At 41.9% G+C, this 16,808-nt stretch overlaps 1 protein-coding gene across 1 annotated transcript in view; it reads right to left on the bottom strand.

The window, feature by feature from the left end:
* NYAP2 (neuronal tyrosine-phosphorylated phosphoinositide-3-kinase adaptor 2) overlaps nt 1–16,808 on the bottom strand; it is a 116,620-nt gene that overhangs the window by 19,468 nt on the left and 80,344 nt on the right. Inside the window, exon 4 of the mRNA XM_009889788.1 lies at nt 10,263–11,360. Within this exon, the coding sequence (XP_009888090.1) occupies nt 10,263–11,360 (1,098 nt within the window). The remainder of the gene's footprint in view (nt 1–10,262; nt 11,361–16,808) is intronic.

Here is a 16,808-nt window from a genome sequence, read left to right as displayed (position 1 = left end):
CCCTGTGATTTAGTTTAAGCAAACAGACTTAAGTGCTATTTCTATATACCTACCCGTGGAACATGTCAAATCTGGTTGAAAGTGTTTTATAAACATTGTGCAGCTTAAAAACAAACACAACAAATGTACACCTTCCTACTAACAGTCTCTAGTTTTACTTTCAGGATTTAACAAACAGAAATGCACTTGAATCCTAACACAAAGAAAATATGATTCTTAACTAAGAAAAAAAATGCAATTCGGGGTCCAGTGCTCGGTTATAAAAACAAGTTCTGAAAGATGTAACAGCTGCCTTGGAAAAGCCCTGTACTGCCAAAGCCAAAGGCAGGAGCACCAGCTGGTCCCACCCTGAAAGCCATCTCTACAGCCAGCTAGAGCCAAGCCATACCACCAAAAGATGCACTACAGTCCCCAGCCACTGGTTTGATCTACTCTCTCATGAACGTGCTTTCTCCCTTTCGTAAAGCTAACATGCACAGGTATCTTTTTCACATCTGAACTGCAATTCCTGCTTAAAACTGCTGTCTCTCCAATTGCTGCAACACAGGATAGGATTTTAGTAACATACTCTACAAAAGTCCTATAAACCAAAGCTGACACCAGACATTTCCTCCAGCAAGAGGCTCCACATTATTTTCAAATAAATTATCTCCAACTGACACCAGGTTAGGGATAATCAGACGACCCTAACAGCTCTATAGGGTATAAAGTTTAAACATGTCTCTGTTCAATACAACCATTCACAGTTCTAGCAGACAGAAATAAAGCATGGCTTCCTATCAAATCCAGAAGCCCCAGGGAGAAGGCCAACGATGACAGCACAGGGTTGGGACTGCCACCCACGCCGGGTGCTACAGCTGCCACCCTCTGAGCTCTGGGCACGTCCTCCCAAACCTCTGGCACCGCTGGGCTGGCCAGCTTCATTCAATGCAGCTGCGCCAACTTCCTGAGTAGCGGCTACATAAATAAAACTGCACCATTCCTTTACATCAAAGTAGTTTGATTCCTATCTCCTCTTTTTTTTCTCCTTGGTTCTTTCACAAAAGGAGGACACCGATACCCTGCACTGATACCACCTGCCCTAAAAAACACAGTGAAAAATGTTAAGAAATTGTATTTAGCAGTTTCTTTGAAGGCAATATAGGCTTATGGAAAACATTACCAGATTAACCATTTCTTACCATTATTACTGAGCATTGTGCTGCTGTATGACTACACCATTTTGAATACAAGCTGTTCTAGTCACAAAGGACAAATTTATTTTCTTGAAACCAGAGCCACAGATGGTGTAAACTAGAGTAGCTCTCCTGATTTCAAAGAAGAAGCAGTGATTTATGAGTGCTGAGGATTTAGCCTAAAGGTCAAGATATTTCAAGAGCTTAGAAAGCTCTTTTCGGGGGTGGGAATCAATGGCACTTAAAACTCAGAACCTATTACCATTATCCACGTCCTTAAGTGCAGCACAGGTTACTTTGCTTATTCACAACACAATGAAGTAGGTGCCTGTAACTGAATTTAAGGCTTTTTTTTTCCTTTATTTTTAAATACTTTCAGACACCTCATATCTTCCTGTACATTAAACCTAAAGAGAAAATGGGGTTTTTTTCAGTCCTTTACCTGAAACTGTTTTGAAATCTAACAAAAAGAGAATAGCTTTATCTCTATTAATTTTTCTTTTTTACCCTTTACAACTTTCTTCTTTACAAGATTCTTCTTCATAAAAAGAATCATAGAATCATAGGATGGTTTGGGTTGGAAGTGGCTTTAATGATCATTGAGTTCCAACCCCCCTGCCGTGGGCAGGGACACCTCCCACTAGACCAGGTTGCTGGGGTTTGTGGGCATCCACAATTTCTCCGGGCAACCTGTTCCAGTGTCCCACCACCGTCAGAGTAATGAATTTCTTTCTAATACCTAATCTAAATCTACCCGCTTCCAGTTTAAAACCACTACCCCTCGTCCTATCACTACATTTCCTGATAAAGAGTCCCTCTGCACCTTTTTTGTAGACCACCTTTAGGTACTGGAAAACTGCTATAAGATCTCCCCAGAGCCTTCTCTTCTCCAGGCTGAACAACCCCAACTCTCTCAGCCTGTCCTCGTAGGAGAGGTGCTCCAGCCCTCAGATCAGCTTCGTGACCATCCTCTAGACCCACTGCAACAGGTCCACATCCTTCTTATGTTGGAGGCCCCAGAGCTGGATGCAGTACTCAGGGTCTCACCAGAGCGGAGTAGAGGGGCAGAATCACCTCCCTCAACCTGCTGGCCGCAATTCTTTTGATGCAGCCCAGGATGTGGTTGGTTTTCTGGGCTGCGAGTGCACATTGCTGGATCATGTTGAGCTTCTCCTTAACCATTACTCTCAAGTCATTCTCCTCAGGGCTGCTCTCAATCCATTCTCTGCCCAGCCTGTATCTGTGCTTGGGATTGCCCTGAGCCAGGTGCAGGACCTTGCATTTGGCCTCGTTGAACTTCATGAGGTTTGCACGGGCCCACCTCTCAAGCCTGTCAAGGTCCCTCTGGATGGCATCCCTTCCCTCCAGCGTGTCAACCACACCACACAGCTTTGTGTCATCAGCAAATTTGCTGAGGGTGCACTCAATCCCACTGTCCATGTTGCTGACAAAGATGTTAAACCATGCTGGTCCCAATATCAATCCCTGAGAAACACCACTCATCACTGTTCTGCACTTGGACATGGAGCTGTTGACTGCAACTCTTTGAGTGCGACCATCCAGACTATTCCTTACCCACCAAGCAGTCCATCCATCAAATCCATGTCTCTCCAATTTAGAGACAAGGGTGTCATGCGGGATACTGTCAAATGCTTTGCACAAGTCCAGGCAGATGATGTCAGTTGCTCTCTCCTTATCCACCAACACTGTAACCCCATCATAGAAGGCCACCAAATTTATCAGGCACAATTTGCCCTTAGTGAAATTATGTTGGCTGTCACCAATCACCTCCTTATTTTCCATGTGCCTCAGCAGAGTTTCCAGCAGGACCTTCTCCATGATCTTCCTGGGCACAGAGGTGAGACTGACTGGCCTGTAGTTCCCTGGGTCTTCCTTTTTTCCCTTTTCAAAAATAAGTGTTATGTTTCCCCTTTTCCAGTCAGCGGGAACTTCACTGGGCTGCCACAACTTCTCAGATATGATGGATAGTGGCTTAGAAATGTTGATTAAATTGCTAACCAGAAATTCTATCAAGCAGTCAAGTAATATAAACAGAAGGAATAAATAAATCCATATACATCAATCAGAAACAGCAGCTGTTTCCAGAAAAACCTGAGCAATTATTTATGAAATTATGTCTTCTTCAATGCTTCTGTATACCATCACAATCCCAGGATGACCTGATTTTCTGATGAGCCTAAATTGCTGAATTAGAAGAGGAGACAATGTCATGGCACCAATTAGGAAAAACATTGCATATAATCTCAAAATGCGTGTTTTCTATGTTAATAACTGCATGTAAGAAAGACATTCCTTCATCTTAAAAATGGAGGGGACATCCCACCCATTAGTGACTTGAACGACTAAGTGCCCTTAAAATAGACATACTCGCTTTTGTGTGAAAGTAGCAAGACAACAAACGACATAGCGTGCGTTTCAGTCAATGAGCGGGTACCTACTGATGTATCCATTCAAAACAAGTTCTCAAACCCAGCATTATCCTTGGTGCCAAGAACGAACTGAATTACTGGCATGCAATGCAAAATGGGGCAGCAATGGCGTAGCTACAGCAGGGGATTAGCACTCAGGGATGTGCAAGCTAACACTGAGCTGCTGTGCATCCTTCCACACATTTCTTCTTTGTACCTTTGCTTCTCAGCTCACTCCCACTTAGAGTAAAGCTAGGTGAAACATTGGTTTCCTGCCTTTTGCTTAAGCTGAATGACCCCACTGTCACGTTATGATTTTGCTTTCCAATTATTTCCTGTGATTGTCAATTGGGGAACACACGTCAGCTTCAACAAATAAGAGGCTCCAGTGGCCGGGCTAGCTGATCCGAATCAAAATATTTACTCCAGTGCCCACCTCTTTTCGCTACAGGATCCAAGGATTACTTGTGAAGGACAACAACAGGTATCACTGAAGCAGCACTCAAGACCAATCAACTGCAAAATTAATTTTGTTTTTTCCCAAAAGCTTGGTTCCTGAAGGATGCTGACCACATCTGGTCATCCCCATGTTTACACTTCAGTCATTTTCAGTTCTGTCTCACAACATCGCACACTCACCCCAACAGGCACGTCCCTTCGTGGAGGGCAGAGTTTGCGAGATCTGACTGACACCAGCAGACCAGAGAGCTCAAGACTTCTGTGCGTGCTGCTGTACATAGCTCTTGCCCTGAATATGCACTCACAAATGAGCACTTGAAGAATGTACTTCCAATGCTGCAACTCCTTAGCTTGCTTATACCTCGACAGATAGCAATTGACAGGCAAGGACAGAGCCTTCTTCAGGCTTTGGCTAAATGCAACTAACTGTGGTAACACCACATCCTTCCAGTGGTGAACGAGTGTCACTCTTTTCAAAATTGGTGCTCTCTTACCCTCTACTCCTTTTCCTCTGGCACTTCCCCCTGCTCCCTCCTCTAAGTCTTTTCTTTCAGATCTGCTTTCAGGACTGTCAAACAAGACGTGGCTGTTGTGATCACCTCGTCTAATATCATACATATCATGGGTCATCAGACTAGAAAAGCTAACTTCCAGTGAAACAGCTGCTTCACCTGTGACTGTGAAGCCAATACACCTCTGGCTCAAAGGTTCAAGAGTAACTTCAGTTATGCAGAATTATTTCTGTAAAGCTGTAGCTATCTCATTATGCTGAACATAGCATTCATACTGCATGCAATCAATTCCTACAATGCAGAAAAGGGCTGGAGAATTTGCCTGACATCCCTTTATATAAAACTGTACAAAATGTATTAACCTAGAGGTTAGAAATGACACAGGCTTCCAAATTTCAGTCTCTGATACTTACTCTCAGTTATGCAGTAGCTGAGCAATGGTATGTAGTGGAGTAGCTATAATACTTTTTATGGCCAGCCTAGTCTAGCAGGCAAGCTCTTCCTCTTCAGAATACCAGGGGCTGAGCGGGTATCCAAATGAGAAAGTATGCACAGTTCAGTGTTATATCAAGCCCACCCTCCTTAGGCCAGCAATTTTCATCCTAACTCCATTAGAAATACATAAGCTGAAATCCTGCCCTGTCTGTCTACGTCCCTCATCGTGCGTTTAACACACAGAAGTGGAGGTTAAACAACCAATAGACCCGTATGGGGTGAATTTTCACTTGGCTCATTTCCCAAACTCTCTTTTCCAACATACTGTTCTATCTAACAGGGAACCCAAAGCTGCTTTCTAGCTCCCTGTAAAGCACCAGCATTAAAAAAAAAAAAAAAAAAAAAAAAAAGAGGGAGTAAAAATTTCCACTCTAACTCCACGATTTCTTCATGGGAGGGTCTCAGCTGCCTGAAAGCCGCATGAGTTCCTTTTCAACAGGTTGAGCCACTTCAGCACCGCTCCCTTCCCCACGCTATTTGACAGCTTATACTAAAATGTTTTCATTTCCTAATGCAGTGGGTACCAGCCAGAAACAGGAAATGTTAATAATTACCCCAGTTTTCAATCACTTTAACTGAATTTTCAAAGTAGCATATTCACAAATTTCTTTCCTATACGTGACGAAAAGCTGAAGAGTGAAACTCTCTGTAGGCGAAAGCCAAAGCAGCTACGAAGCCCTGTGGAGGAGTTAAGGAAAAGAGCAATGAGGTGTTCTTGTGCATCGCGTGTCCTGATCTCACACCTCGTGCACAGAGCCAAGGCACACAGCAGAGGTAACTATTACTCTGTGCAGTTCATTAGGATGGATATTTGCAATACTTGCTCAAAACAGGCACCAAGTTCCCAGGAACAGTCCCTTAACAAATGGAAACAACCAATACACAAAGCGAAAGGGCTCGTCTGGCAAGACTTTATGAGACCATTTCACACAGAAAAAATGTACTGCCTTGAAACAAGCACAGTTCAGATGCACACCAGCAGCTTCTCTGTTTTGCTTTTTAGGACGCAGGTATGCCTATAGGCACATGACTTCAGTTCTATATTTTTACAGGGACAGCATGTTTTTATGGTGCAGAAAAGACAGAGGAAGCAAATACAGCTCCGGAAAATGCAGAGACCACTCCCTCTCTCCCTCCGTAATTCCCTCTCCTGAAGGACATGGGTAACACAGACACTCGGTGCATATGCTACAAGCAAAGGGAACGTGTCATTCCACACAGCTGGATTGAGCTGTCATACTTAAAAACCTTCCAACTGCATTAGAAAAGGACACACTGCAGCAGCCCAAGGACACCAGGCAGTGGTGGTACCCTTTAAATAGTTTCCCTCTAACCTCTGAGGACTGACGTTACATTTCCCAGGGGTGTGCCAACTGTTAGGGTACACCACCGTGTTATCCCACGCAAAAGCAGGAAGGGTTAAAGAACAGTCAATGACAATTAATAATATCTATCCTCTCTACTCTTTCACCTTTTTCATGCTCTACATCTTTCTTCAGTTTTCCATAGGGGTTTTCTCCATCTTCCTGCCTTTCTTTGTGATCATCTTCCACCAATTTTTTCATTTCTGATTTGGCCTTACAATTTATTTTCCTTTGTTCTTTTCTCCCCACCTTCATAATTGTGCTGCAATGCATATTTAAGATGCTAACAGCACACAAGAGGATTTTTAGAAGAACATAGCACAATAAGTGAGCTGCTTATAAAATCCAGATACACACATCACAGCTGCAGCCAGTGGATGCTGAGGGCATTCAGCAACCCGTCTGGGGCTTCAACAGAAGCTCATATCCTCAGCAAACACCGCCATGAGGCGACACTCACCCTTAGTATCACTGATTTATCCCAGTTTCCCACTAATGTAATTCCGGTGAACTCTATAGGAATAAAATAGAGGGGGATAAAAAAGGAAAAATGGCAAAAGACTAAAGAAAATAATACAGAAAGGCTACAAGGGCAGTTTTGCTTGTATATTAAAGTGGAAATATGGTTTGTGCAGTCCCCCTGCTCAAAAAGAAACCCACTCAAAAATGCCGCAAAATAAAAGCCAGCAAGTACATTATAAGTTTGGACTCGAATGCCAAATTTCCACAAAGTCAGTTGCAGTAATAACAATAAAGATGAGAGAAAATTTTCTCTGTAACTGCTGCAATATTTTCCAAATACACTCAGCTGAATATAAAATTTAGTATTGTGCTTTTTTTTTTGACTAGCATATGGCAGCGAGAGCTTCAGACGAGTCACGGAGGACTAAGTCTTGGAGGATTCAATGAGAAAGTTGCTTGAGATGTGCTCAGAATAATTTTGTATTTTAGAAGCAAATACTCTTAGCTTCCTAGCATTATTTTGTAAGAGTCATATAACTTCTTTTTTTGTGTGTTTATTGTCCTCTAGATTCTGGAAATCTTTCTGTATGCTGAGAGCAAATTACACTAAAGCGACAACTATAAAATCACGGCAGCCCCAGTTAGCCCTATGCATTTGCACTCCCACAGCTTAAAAAAAAAAATCCAGAACTGTATAAGTGCCTTTGGCTTCCAGTGTGATTTGTAGGAGCAAGATTTCTTTAACAGATCACATGATTAGTCCAGTCTACACTATCTATCACTACGTATAATCATGCTATGTAAATGCGACAGTCTGGTAAGATTCTATGTTCAAATCCCACAATTTAGATTCTTTATGGTGGATCATTAAAATGTAGAATGGCAAGACAGAAGATGCCAGACCTCTGTGTTTTACATAAATCTTAGAGTGTTTTCTACCTTTGTAATATCTGAGCACAAACCTGGTTCTTGCTCAGTGCAGTAATCCCACAAGATTAAATCATACTGTAAATACCAGACAAATTACAATCGGATTAGGTGGGCAGTCTGTTCATTTACTCAACACAGCTGCACTCCAAAGTCTTTTCACCACTGGTGTCTATTTATAACATGAATGTTTTGGCCTTAAAAAAAATGAACAGAGTTTCTGTTTCACATCTCTCTTGTCTTACCATTTGTGACCAATAAGGAGCACTACTTCCTAAGGAGCAAGCAGAATGCTTCTTGAGAGGCCAAGAGAGCTGTTCTTGGCACAGATCTGCAGGGCAAGATTTATTTTAAATTTATCAGTGAAAAGTCCCTTGAAAGGTCTGCATTCAATTTCAGTCAAGTGGAATATAAAGAATATCTCTCTGGAGGTAGGTATGAGACAGCAGCACAGATTTGCCAAAATTTCCCATGTTTTGCCACATTCTCTGCAGGAATTCCTGTAGGTTCCAAACCTGGTATTTCTGCCTACATCGGTGAGCATAAAACTGTCCAACTTATGAAGCTCACCAGGTAGAGCATGGTGTAGCATGGGATTTACAGGGGATTTCTGCTCACTTAAAATAAGAAGCACATTTAATAATGTTCAATATTGTCTACACTTTGCCAAAATCTCCCTACCCCTTCACTGCAATTATTTATAAATGTCACATCATATCCCTCATAATTGCTCCTAATTACAAGAATTGTCTTGCCTTTTAGGTACAAACTTGCTTCCATCCAGCACACAAGTCCAGTGTTACTGTATTTTTATTACTGTAATCATTTAGTGAAACCCTACTGAATCATGGAGCAAAGACTTCCACGTCACAGTATGTATGATGGCAGGCCACAAAAATATTAAAGCCAAATTAAGCAAAACTGCTGCACCAACTTGTATTCTCAGTATCCTGTTAGTTCCACTTTCACCTCCACTTTCTGATTTCGGAGTCGTTACTCCTGATTTGCACAGAGGTAAATAAGAATAAAACTGCTGAGGCTGGGGCAGTGGGGTCCATGAATCAGGAGGAATGCTTTGAATGCCAGCCTGAACCACTGCACCAAGCTTCTCCTTACTTACACGTTTGCATGTACTCAGCTGCAGAGGTGCGAGGAAGGCAACCTCTGCCCATGAAAACCCAGAGGGGGTGTTCTTGTGAGCCCCCTGAGCGTGCCACAAAGTGATACGGCCACACTGCGATGAGTAATGCAACAGTGGCACAAACACAACCAGAAAGGCCGTGCAGAATTCACTTCTCTTCTGTAGCGATATGGTAGCCTGGAAACCAGAACACCTTCCTTTATGAGGTATAAACCAGTGTAGTTTATCACATCACATTTAATATGTTACAGCTGCCAAATAGGTAGAATATAGCACTTACACAAACATAAGATCAGCTGTTCTCCAAAGAGAGCTTTTCGGTTAGGCGGGTGTCAGGAATTCAGTCATAAACTGATTTTACTGAAGTTGGAGGAGAAAGTGTACTGAGCCCACTTCGCACTCTGACAAAACGTGCTATGGCCACCTTCCACTGCAAGACGTTGTCTTTGGCACCACTGAATGGGAACGCTTTTGCAACAGAAATACTGCTGCCAGGTTCTGGTTTCACTCACACCTGTGGCTCCTGCTGATTTCATTAGGAGTTTCCATATTTCACCAGCTCAGGAATAGGCATACATTGCATAAACCCGAATGCATCTGGGACAATGATTTTATGATACTGCATATGAAAAGTCTTGGCTTAAGGTTTTCCTGCACAACTTCCTCCCTTGCTTTTCTCTGTGTGTGGGTAATGTGTTATAGGTCGTGTTGGTTTTCAGATCGATTCACAGCGTGGCCTCCCAACCAGTCACACTAGCACAGCTGAAAGATACTCCGTGGCACAGTATGGAAGGAGGCAGTGGGAAAGAGAGGAACGGTTTAAGCTGGTACCTCTCTCTGGTTGCTATCAGACACGCCGTGGTCACTGGCCAAGTTAAGGGCGATCAATGGATCTTTGCCAAAAAACCCTACTGTTTGGTTATTTTGCCACAAACTGCTTGGACAATTATTGTGTCTCAGCATCCATCAGGAAGGAAGGATGTGACATGGTGGGAAGATCCCAGCTCACATGGGACCCCTACAACTGGAAAAGTTAATGAAAATTGACTGGTTTTACAAGACCGACCCATGAATTGTACTTCTATAGTGCAATATGCATACTTAAAAATCTTAAAAATATAACAATATGAAGACTAATGCAATTAACAGTAATTACTTTTCTTCCCATTACAAGAAATTTATATATGGAATTCAGACTTCTGAGGTATTTGAATTTTGCAAGCGTTTGATTTAGTACAATATAGTGAAAGATATTATAATACAAGGAAGAATGAGGAAAAATTACATCAAGAACTTACTTTCTGCAGGTTCCTTAGATCTTCTGCCACTGGAGGACTTCCGCAGGAGACTTCGTCCTGAGGTGAAGAGGCTGGTTAGTTCCTCCAGAGGACTGGTGGGTGTCCGAGAACGGGAACCACTCTGAGATGATGACCCGTAGGTACTGACCGAGGCATTTACCATCTTTCCTCCTTCTTGCAATGTGTTTCTGGCTGTAGAATGAGGCACTGATGGAGAGCTTCTTGAGAGACTTCCTGAATGTACAGAGTCATAAGGTGGAGGTCTTTTGAGGCTTAAGGGGGTAAGAGACCTACCCATACTGACAGGAGAAGGTGAGGCAGAGTGACTTTTAGGATAACCATGTGGAGACTGTGTTCTGTATAAGGTAGAAGGATGAGGAGGTGAGGAGGTGTGCCCAGGGGTGCTAGTTCCATGAGATACTGTCTGGTCTTTCTCCAGTTTTTGATGGCCTGGTGTATGAGGTGGCAGTGAAGATGGAGAAGCTCCAGCTTGTTGTTTGATGTAAGACACATTTTCTAAAACGGGAAGTTTTGTGACTTCTAGTGGAGTTAGAGGAGACTCGTCAGAATTTGGGGAACACTGCACTGGTGCTGGTGGGAACACCAGCAGTGGAGGTCTGTGAGAAAGCAGATTTGGAAATGGTGGGGGTATATCACAAAGCAAGCCCTTGGGAGTAGATGGCACTGAAGACTTGGTGAAATCTAGGTCAGGCACTGTGGGAGTAGCACACTGAGAAGAACAAGTGTGATGGTCATATTCACATTGACATTTTGAATCTTGGCCTACATCATCAAATATAGGGTATTTCATCTCCTCATAGACTGCTTCGCTTTGGTCATCCTCCTCTTTTTTGAAGTCTCTGAGAATATTCCCAACCATTTCAATATAAACAGGCTCTTCTTCCTCCGTGTCTGGGGCAGGACTGCTGACCTGCGACAAAGAGGCATCCCTAGTGAGTGTTGTCTTCATAGGGCCATGCTTTTTGATATACGTTTCATCAAAAGATGTGCTTAGCTGAGTGTTTGGATTTCGTTTCGGCTTAGGAGGTGGAATCTTCTTTGTGTATTCATCACTGTGAGGTCTCGGTTTGGCTGACACTGAAAACAGAACAAAATATAAATTCATCAGAAGTATGTAACACACTTTGTCAACCACAGGATCTCTGTTACAGTGTCATAATTCTTCAATGGATTTCCTGGGACCAGCCCGTTGCTGGTTTTCTCTGGTATTACATCAGTAGAACACTATAAAAATAACACCCTGTTCAAAATACTCCTAATCTTCCCCCAGAATTCTCTGACACTCCAGTATTAAGTAGCTAGTGGGTACTTCCCTTCCTCCAAGACATCTGTTCTCTCCCAAACTCTTTGGGCAGAGGAGTTTCCATTTTTAAATACTATGCTTTTCAAATATCGCTGTGGGATTTTAAAGACCCAAGGAGTTGCCAAAGACAAAAAAACTAGCTATCCAAATGACCTCCTTATGGCTGCAAAAGAACAGCTAAGATCCTGGACGTTCATATGGGAATGTTAGTGTCGTAACTCTGCAGTGACACAGTGATGAATCAAGACCTTTTTATTTATAGTAACTTCTTGCATAAAGCACAACAATTCTCTCAGCACTGACTGAGAAATAGAACACACACATACAAATACTGTAAAATTTGCGTTGGGATAACCCTAATCATTTATCTGGACTCTATCCTATGAATTAACACAACTTTAGTGAAGTCAAGGGGGAGCAAAGTATCTCGCAGAGATACAGATATTCAGATCCTTCCCAACCAGGTTACTTCTAGAAACAATAGACCATTTTGTCTTTGAAATTATAAATCAAAACATTGTGATGAAATTTGTTTGAAATAAGAGGGCAAGGGTTTATTAGAAATTATCCTTTATGAATTAAACACTAACAAAACTCATGAAAATTGCATTTTGTTTACTCTGCATAAATAGTTAATAAAACATCTCATTAAATGTTGGGGTTAATAAAATGCCTCATTAAATGTTTGGCTGAAGTCAGTTTTTATCCTAAGTGGACTTAACAAACTTATTCAGAAACAAAATTTACCACATACACTAAACCTATTTTATATTTCTATAGGGTAAATAGTTCTTGCATTGAAAGTCTTGATACCACATTGGTAAGTTTCCCAATTAAAAAAAAAAAACCTAAACTGCAGGCTAGTTTAGAACGGCAGCTTTCCTGTCTTACCAAACTTTGCTGCTCCTCACAATTCACTGCTACAGATCTGCCACTGCAAACTCAGCGCTCAGAGAAATTTCCAGACACCTTCTGCTGAGCCATCAGAAAACAGCCAGCAAATTTCTAATCTTAAACCAAGCAGGCGGTGCTCATGGAGTTAAAAACCCTCTTTTAGAAACAGCCTCAAACGCATTACTAAAGCCGGCATCGAGACACTGCTCTGCCAGCTGAAAGACAGTATTTTGACAGTCTGCAAGGACTCCGGCTCCGGGCTGGAGGACGCCTGCATTACAGCATCTTCCTAACGTGATTTGGTCAGTATCTGAGGAGCATTCAAACACAGTGTTATCACTTTGTCACACTTCTGCTTTGATCTGCCAAATAACCTTTCTTCACTTCTTACAAGGCATAGCAATAAAGGCAGATGTTAAACAATATTCCATTTTTGTTTGGGAATAAGGAGCTGTGAACGTACGCATGTGCACACATACGAAGTAAAGAGACCACTCTTCATCAACAGCATCTGTTTAAGCGTAATGTATAACTAAGGTACAACACAAAAACAAAAAGAAAACTTGCCATTTCTGGCAAGCCCAAACCCACAAAACCTAAAAAAAATTATATTAAGCTTTTGTGAGGGTTCCAATTAATGTGTTCCACTTTGCAGCAGGCTAGGGACATGCAAAAGCTACCACAGATAAGAGTATTTGGTAGCTTGATAGTTTTTCACTATGTGGATATATCCTAATGCACTTTAAATTTGTCTTTTTAATTAACCCAAATTAATTTTCTTGAATGTATTAGGATAGACTTTTGGGAATGAGATGTAGGCTACCAGAATCATTTGGGTTTTGAAGAAAATACTACTTCTGATGTATTTGACAATTCTAGCAGATTCTTCTTACCGTGCTTCCAGCTAAATCACCATTTCCTTTCCATTTAGTCTGTTATTTGCATTATTACGTTCATATACATTCTACTGACATAAACTTGATCTCAGTCCTTTCTCCACACCTCTGTTAATCTGATTCACAACCCTGGCAAAAACAATCTCCTTCAGTTTGATGTCATTAAAATGAAGAGACGGTCTATGAGACTGGCACAAACTGCCTGATCGTTTCTGAACATGTTGCCCAGGGCCTGAACTCTACTTTAGACCAGCTAAAGGATTACAGACTTTGCTGCATTTGAAAATTGTGCATTTTGTACAGAGAGGCTTCTTGCAGTCTTCCGTACCCTGTGCACCATGCCACCACTCCTAATGCGTACCTGAGATACCAATGTGTCCCGCTCCTCTGCCTTCCTCAGACCCCTGTTCCCTAAGCTGTCTTCTACATCTCCTGTGCCACAGGTGTGACACTGAGAACGTGCTCTGCCTAACAGCCCCACTCTTCCACCTCTTTATCTGGAGTGATGTTAATGATGGACTAAGTAATCAAAAGATGCTTTTGTGCCGGTCATTCAAGGCTGGTGTTAACTGATATTTTTACCTAAAAATAGCTAAAAGTGGTTGAGTACTCTGTTTCAAACAAATTGCTAGAAACAGCATATTTTGCCTTTTCCCTCCTTATGTTTTCACCCCACTGATGAGGTTCTGCCACGTGGTCTAGACCTGTCTTTAGTTGTTGGGGTTTGCATACACGACATTCACAAGTTATTACAGTACTGATAAGGAAATGAGAAATGTCATGGAAAAATGATTGACATATTGCCATCTATTCTTGTAAAATATTTTTGCATGGGTTGAAATTAAGTACCGCAGTGACACACAGAGCATTCTCATCTGCCATCGCATGATATGTAGCATTAGACTAAAATATCTTGATGACATTATCAACAGAAAGGTCAAATGACCCAGTCCTGCTGTATGATACACGGGGTAATACATGACAAGGTGAAAGATTTACTTTGCTTTTTCTATTAAAAGCTTTCTTTCCCCTGCCACAGTTTGTTTTATTCAAGCATCTATTTCCAGGAGGTGGTATGGTACTGAGATTTTTTTCCGTTCCTTGACAAACTGGACTTTTAAAACTAAATGCTTTAAATACTTTATAAACCTTATAAAGGTACAGAGTTACCTCCTATATGCTACACAGAGCAGGAACATTTGGTGCTCTAAGACTTCCTAGAGAAAATACACAGGTAAATGAATAAGGTAAAGAGCAAAGGAATCTTTTTATTGTGACTGGGAACTCCCCTCAGCCGCAGCGGGGCATTCAGGAGGCAAACTGAACTAGCCTTAGGAAGGCTGTGATGCAAGACACTCATGTTTATTTAACAAAGGTTTCTACTCTGAAACACAGCTCCATAGCAAGGGCTGAACTCTACAGCACACTCAATAACAGAATATGGATCATGAACTACTGTTCCAGCCCAGAATAACAGAGAAAAAAAAAAACGGGAATCCTGCAACCAAGCAGAGCTGTGCAAAGCCAATGAAAGGAGCAGAGAGTATTTGTACAGTTCCTGTGTTACCAACATTTGGCAGGGACAAATGTGCATGAATGCAGAAGCCCTGGCAAGATCCCACAGCCAATGAAAGGGGATTATTTGGCAATCTTCGGAGAGGAACAGGCAAGACTGCTTTAAGTACTTGACATTTATCGGGCAGAAAAAGCATTCAGTGCCTGCTGGGAACATAAACTCCTATGAAAAGCAAACCATGCTGACATATTGGTGACACACATACTGTCGTGTTGTCTGCTCTAAACATGGAGTAATTAAGTGCTTTTCAATATGGATTACTACGTCCTTGGTGCAACTGTCGCCAGTAACTTGCCTGGAGACTCTGCCACTCACACTGTAGAGCACACGGGGCCCGACCCAAAGCTAAATGGGAGAAATGAAAGTGAGGACTACTTCTCTCCCTACCAGCTGCGTGCTCCCTTAACCAGCCATGCCAAATGGCACCACACAGCTCTTGTGAGTCCTTCTGTTACAGAGACACACAAACGCAAGAGACTGCCTGGTCTGGGAGGAGTTTGAGCAGATGCAGTCGATCAGAGGAAGATAGGTCAGCAACTGATACAGAGTCCTCTGCCCTCACAGGAGCTGCCCCGCTGTGGGGCTGCGGGAGCTCGGGGCGCTATGTTAGTGGTCCCTTTTTTGCATCAGAACCCCCTAAACTACCACAGTTGACAAACTGGAGGCATGATGATCCTTGCAAACAAAACTGGACTTCATGGAGTTGACGCTGCTTGGGCAGGAACTCTCTGTGTTTAACAGCATCCTACTACCAAGCAATTATCCAGCTGTAATAGACTGCAAGTGAAACAAACCATGCAGGCTGCGGTAACTTCAGTTCTCGTCTAGAAGCAAGAAGCACAGTGCTTAAAATAGCCTTACGGAAGCCCTACTGAATAAGCAGAATATGACATTTTTGAAATGAGATATTTGTAGCGCAAAGGTTATGCATAGCTTTCAGACATGCCCAGATAATCTGCCTTTCATAGTTAATTTTGGAAATACAGAATGCTTCTTGTCATCTTAGCCTTCTGAAGTATCTTTTTACTCTTTAAGGAGAGACTGAAATATGAAAATGTGTTACCACATTGGTTTTTATTATTTGCTCACTCTATAAGGAATGAGTGAAAACATCTAAAAACTAAAATGAATGTTGTCATTTTTTATTGTCCTTTGGGTGTTTACCAGTTTTTGCAGTTCAGTGACCACGCCAATTTATTGTTCACTGTAACAAACAGAATAAAAATACATGAAACGGGAAAATTCCTCCCTTTCCATTTCTACAAGAGGCTATGGAATTAAATTTCTTTCTAAGTGAAGGAATGATTTGGGGCCTAAAAATTTTTAAAATTCTTAGAAATGTTACTTTAAATGCAGAAAGAATTAATCTTGCTGTATTTTGAGGGGTACCTCAATCAAAAAGAGCCTCCAGGAGTGAAAGGAAATAGAATTTCTTTAATTAAACCCTAAACTTGCTGAATCAAAGGTACACAGATTCTGATTTACATCACATAACTCAGCGGAGAAAATCCAGCTCTAGGGTAGCACAGAACCTACAGATATGTATAAGTTCGAGACTATGAGTAACCCCACTGGCTTTAATGAAATGAACTGCTTGTTCAGAGTTGCACATGATCTTAAGTGCATTTGTGCACCAGTGCTTATATTGGGTTGGATTACATTATCTCTGCGGATGAAGCTTGAATATTCTTAGTAAGACTGAATTTTAAAAGGCATAGTCCTCTGAACCGTGCGAAAGATTGGCACTCAGGAGACCTGAGTTTAATTCATTTCTTTGTCACAGGCCACAGGGCCTCACCCATCGTTTCACCCCCTTTTTTTTTGCCACTTTTCACCATCTATCTTTTGCAGTTTAG

Source organism: Charadrius vociferus, unplaced genomic scaffold, assembly GCF_000708025.1.
Source record: "Charadrius vociferus isolate BGI_N301 unplaced genomic scaffold, ASM70802v2 scaffold650, whole genome shotgun sequence".
Classification (NCBI taxonomy): domain Eukaryota; kingdom Metazoa; phylum Chordata; class Aves; order Charadriiformes; family Charadriidae; genus Charadrius; species Charadrius vociferus.
This window is presented reverse-complemented; position numbering and strand designations above follow the sequence as displayed.